At 37.6% G+C, this 5,789-nt stretch overlaps 1 protein-coding gene across 1 annotated transcript in view; it reads right to left on the bottom strand.

The window, feature by feature from the left end:
• LOC107300273 (cytochrome P450 2K6) overlaps positions 1–5,789 on the bottom strand; it is a gene marked incomplete at its 3' end in the record, with an annotated part of 20,262 nt that overhangs the window by 6,375 nt on the left and 8,098 nt on the right. The window contains exon 3 of the mRNA XM_015829611.1: positions 2,070–2,219. Coding sequence (XP_015685097.1) covers positions 2,070–2,219 — 150 coding nt within the window. The remainder of the gene's footprint in view (positions 1–2,069; positions 2,220–5,789) is intronic.

Here is a 5,789-nt window from a genome sequence, read left to right as displayed (position 1 = left end):
TTATTATTATTATTATTATTATTATTATTATTATTATTATTATTATTATTATTATTATTATTATTATTATTATTATTATTATTATTATTATTATAAAATACCTGGCAAAGTTATTGTGATGCTTCCTCATTAAGTGACTGCAGTTTTAAAGATCAAATAGCTACTGAGCTTCATAAAATGAAGGAAGGAATACTAGATATACCAGTGGTTCTCAACCTTTTTAATGCCGCGACCCCAACCGGTTGTAAGTTGAGGACTAAACCGGTTGTAAATCGAGGACTACCCAACCAGTCGTAAGTCGAGGACTTTCCCTGCCCGGGAGCGCCACGCATGCGTGGTTCCGCCCCCTGTGCCGGCCGAGGCGTAGCTGGCAAGCGGCAGAGATGGAGCAGGCCGACCACCAGCTGGCCCAGCCCAAGGGAGGTAAGGCACCCGCCAGAAAAGGGGAAAAAATGGCGGACAAAAAAAATGGCAGACAGCCTTGCTTGGCGACCCCCATGAAATGGTCGATCGACCCCAAATGGGGTCCCGACCCACAGGTTGAGAACCACTGAGATATACTGTATAGGAGGAAATTATAATAGATCTCCATGCAGATATTTACGGTTGTGTCTAACCAATATTTCCCAAAAGGCAGGACAGAATGATTAAAATTATTGTGTAGTGGGCTTCAATAGGCAAGGAGCAGACCAGCATAATTACAACTTTATTTATTGACTCAAACTAGAACTGGAGAACTGCAGGCAATTGCCTGCAATTTATACTCTGAGCCCATAGGGCCTTAACCAATCACAATACTTGAAAAACCCACCCAAATATGAATGTTCAAAGTTTCCCTCCAAAACAGTTGGAGTTAACAGTCGGTCATCTAAAGGTTAGTTTCATTTTAGCTTCACAAGCAGTTGGAGTTAAGTTAGTTTCACTTTAGCAGGGATTAACACAACTTCATATATATTCAATACATAACAACCATAATACTGCAGCCACTTCCCACTTTCAAATCTGAGAACAGAACAGCCAAAATACCATTCACTCAGAATGGTAGAAGGAAAAGATTAGAATTTAAATCCTAGAAAGAGATGCCTATATAGACTTTGATTCTTATGTAACGCTTAATAAACTAGATATTGCATTTTTAGGATCTCATGCCTTTCTTTATTGCAATGCTGAGTTTGTAGATATATTGGCATGCTCCATAAAAGAAAACTCATTTGGCAGTTAGACAAGGAACTTTTAGTTTTCTAGATTATTTTTATATCACATACCTCTCTTATTGCTTTTTCCTCAAGTCAATTATATCCATTTCATTTCTGGGTTGCAAAAATGCAGATGATGAGAACTTTGTATATCCTTCTGCTATCCCATAATTATCCAGATGTTCGCAACCCAGATATTGTGTGCTAGGCACATTTGACATTGTAGAGCTCCAACAACTAATATTTTGGAAAATACGAGATTCCTTCTACTTTAGCTACCTGTGAGATGTGCTCCTGAGTAGGTGCACCATCTGAGCTTGATCCTTATGACTATGCAGGATTCCATATTGACAATTCAAAAATAATACTTCTGTTGGAGAACATGAGTAAAATAGGTTTTCTTTAGCTCACTTAATAAATTTAGATTATATCTTTCCATTGTTTGGGGAACTACCATTTGATTATCCTTGACCCAAAGCAGGGAGGAGCAATAACTTCAGTTTACAAGAAATTTTCATGCTCAGATGAAGGACTTGCAACCCGCTCTACATAGAGGAACTAGAGGAATCTCTACAGACAAGTAAATCTAGAAGTGTTATTGATGAGAGATTGTTGTATTACACTGAATTAACTATTGAAGTCCCCTGGAACCATTTTGCTATTCATAAGTCACATTTCTGTAAATATACTTAGCAAAAATTGGCCAAGGAAACCTATTTATAGGAAGAAAACAATGGATTAAGAATTGTTGGAGAGAAAGTACCCCCTAAAACACTCCTTGTTTATTTGAAATGATCTGAGGAAATTATTTCCCACACTACATTTATCTCAGAAGATGCTCCAGTAGAGCATTAGGAGCAAATGCCAACCCACCTTCATAAGCCTCAATTGTCTTTGTTAAGACACTACACTCTTCTGTGATTTTGTCTTCAATGGTCTTCCTTCCCATTCCGTGTTCCCGTAATGTGGATAATGTGAACCGTCGCATCACTTTCCAGTTCTCGCCATGAGCAAAAACAAGACCTGAAGAGAAAACGAGCTAAATTGTGAAATATAATTTTAAAATTCTTTGCAGCTCATTCTTGTTACAAAGCTTCATTAAAGCATGCTCCATCAATTTTATCAAGCATTTCATTCATCCTGTCCAAAAACGGACAGGTTTTTCAAAGTTTGTGCTAAGGATTTCCACTTCATTTTCTTTATCCTCTGCCTTTGGTGTCCAGCCTTCAAAACAAAGCAAAAATGAAAGCAATTTCCATTTCTTCATGAGTAAATATTTTCTTCTAGATGGGTCATTGGGACCCATCTTTTGGGTTTTCCATGGACCAGTGTGTATGTGCTTTCACACAGTAAGTAGATCCTGTGCATCCGCAGATGAAGCTTCATTTGCTTGCACAACCCGGTTCTTAATGGACTTGTGGACCAGTAATAGTCCATGGTCTTGGGGTTGGGGACCTGTGTGTTTTGTATAATTCAAAATTATAATTCCAAATCCCTCTGACTCCTTAATGCATTATTAATTTTCAAAAATAAATATTTTAACTATGTGGCAATCCAATGCCATTGAGAAAAATATGTTTTGCCCTCAGCCAAGCCTTAAATTCCATGAAAGAGAATTTACGTTCAGCATTTCTTCCAAACAAAAGGGAGAAGAGAAGAGAAGAGAAGAGAAGAGAAGAGAAGAGAAGAGAAGAGAAGAGAAGAGAAGAGAAGAGAAGAGAAGAGAAGAGAATAATGGAATGGAATGGAATGGTTGCTTAGGAATTCATCTGCTGGATGGATTTTAAAACTTTTAAAATCAAATTTACACTATCTCTTAAGGATTCAGAAATTCAGATCCTAAATTTGGATGAATTTTCTGGTCGAAAGGATCAATGTCATCAATATGTAAAATAAATAAATATTCCAAAAAAGTGATTAAGTTCAACAGGTCTAACTGTGAGAATGATCTAGGAGTCCCCTAGTGGACAACTATTTAAAAATAAGCCACCAATAAGGTGTGGGTGCCAAAAAATCCAATTTAGTCCAAGTCTGCATCAACAGAGGGATAAAGAGGATAGTATCAAGGTCACAGGAAGTCATAGTACCACTTTATATTGCTTTGGTAAGACTCCTGTGATACAAAAAAAAAGTTGAGACTCTAGAAAGAGTGCGGAAAAGAACAACAATGATGATTAGGTGACTGGTGGTTAAAATATATGATGAATGTTGCAGGAACTGTGTATGTCTAATCGGACGAAGAGAAGGACTGTGGGTGACATGATAGCAGTCTTCCAATATTTGAAAGACTGTCACAGAGAAGAGGAGAGTCAACCAATTTTTCAAAGCAGCTGAGGTCAGAACAAGAAGTAATGAATGGAAACTTATCAAGGAGAGCTTCACCCTAGAACTAAGGGGAAATTTTCTATCAATAAGAAAAAACACTCTTAGGGGGAGCCTGGAACCTCCACAGAGCGCATTCCTGGGTGGCGGATTGGGGGGCCCTACCCATTATGGCTTTTATGCTGTAATTGCAGGTTGGAGGGAATCAAATACCTCCCGTGGACCAACAGGCCTGGTGAGTGGCAGCTGGCTCCCCAGTATTGACTGAAGGCAGAGACCATATTGGTTGGAATGGCTTCAGAAGAACAGCACATGGTGTGGTGGCAGCCACTTGAACAGCATGTGTACAGTGGTGAAGAAAGCAAAGGGAACTACTACATTATATATTTCCCAGGAAAATCATGTAAATGGTGGCAAAACCTAACAATGGCCCCGAGTATGGGCGCCCTTTAAATGGGGCAGGGGTGCTAAGAATCTCCCGGTCTGCTAGAAGCATGATAAACCCAAAACTACGAATTGGTATGTGGAATCGGAGAAGCCTATACGAAGCTGGGAAAACACACAACACTATCCAAGAAATGTCCAAATACAATATCTCTATATTGGGAGTGAGTGAAATGTGCTGGCCTGAAAATGGAATGTGTAGAATAGGAGATTATACTATCTACTACTCTGGTGAGAATAGTAAACACCATCAAAATGGAATAGCTATAATCGTAAACATTCTTGTAAATAAATGCATCAACTCCTTTATTCCTGTATCCGATAGTAAAATCAGTAAAGACATACCCAGGTGCAGATGTACCATCTGATCATAATCTACTACTTGCTGAAGTCCAGCTGAAACTAAAAAGGATAAAAAACCTGAATCCTGCTAAACCAAGAATTGACAGAGACTTCATCATTAAACATGGAGGTAAGATAAACGAAGAACTAGAAAATCATTTAAGAGAAACCAACAACCTGAATGATGAAGATGTAGAAGTGAACTGGAATAAATTTAAAAATGCAATAGTAGAGGTAACAAATTCAAAACAGAGACAGGGGTACCACAAGAAACAACCGTGAATGACGGAGGAAATTCTTCATCTCATGGATGAAAGAAGATCGTATAAAAATAAAAACAAAGAAAAATACAATGAATTGTAGAAAACAATTAGAAGAAAAATTTGACTGGCAAAAGAAAAGTGGTTTGCAAAGAGATGCAAAGAAATTGAAGAGACAGAACATAATGCATGATAATTTCAATTTACACAAAAAAGTGAAAGAAGCAGCAGGCCTCTACAAAAAGAAAACCAACAACTTAGTTGACAAAGAGGGGGGAATTATCTTAGATGAGGACGAAAAACTAAAAAGATGGAAGGAATATATTGAAGAACTTTTTGAGGACACTAGGGAAGATATAGATATGGGAAGTATAACAACTGGACTAAACATCACTATGGAGGAGGTTGAACATGCAATAAAAATAGCAAAAACAAGAAAACCCAGTAGAAATTTTAAAATTGCTGAAAGACAATGGGAAGAATTTTTTACTGCAGCTCTTCAATCAAATATATGAAACAGGAAAATACCAAATGATTGGCTAAAATCAACCTTTGTGACAATCCCCCCTAAATAAATGCAAAGAATACCGAATACAGAACAATAAGCTTAATGAGTCATGCCCTAAAAATATTCCTGAGAATAATTCACACAAGAATATACAACAAAATTAAGGAGTGTCTAGATAACACACAATTTGCTTTCAGAAACAATCTTGGTACATGAGATGCGCTATTCAGCATTCAAGTTCTTGTACAGCATTGTAGAGATGTCAATCACAGTGTTTATATGTGCTTCATTGATTTTGAAAAAGTATTTGATAAAATAAGACACAGCAAACTATTAGAAATCCTGAAACAAGGGGGACTAGATGACAGACATCCAAATCATAAAGACTCTATATTGGCATCAGGTAGCAAATGTGAGACTAGGCCAAAAATACTCAGCTGATGCAGAAATATGAAGAGGGGTCAGACAGGAACGTATTCTGTCTCCACTGTTGTTCAATATCTACTCTGAGTCAATTTTCAATGAGGCACTGGAGAACATCGAGGCTGACATCAAAGTAAATGGTGTTTGGATCAACAATTTAAGATATGCTGATGATACAGTTCTGCTTGCCAGTAATCATGAAGACCTTCAGCTCCTCATCAACAGAGTCACAGAAATATGTGAAAAATACGGCTTGAAGCTTAACATCTCAAAAACCAAGATCATGGTCGTTAG

Source organism: Protobothrops mucrosquamatus, unplaced genomic scaffold, assembly GCF_001527695.2.
Source record: "Protobothrops mucrosquamatus isolate PMUCROS unplaced genomic scaffold, P.Mucros_1.0 scaffold6545, whole genome shotgun sequence".
Lineage (NCBI taxonomy): Eukaryota > Metazoa > Chordata > Lepidosauria > Squamata > Viperidae > Protobothrops > Protobothrops mucrosquamatus.
Note: the sequence above shows the minus strand (reverse complement) of the source record. Positions and strands in the feature narration are given on the sequence as shown.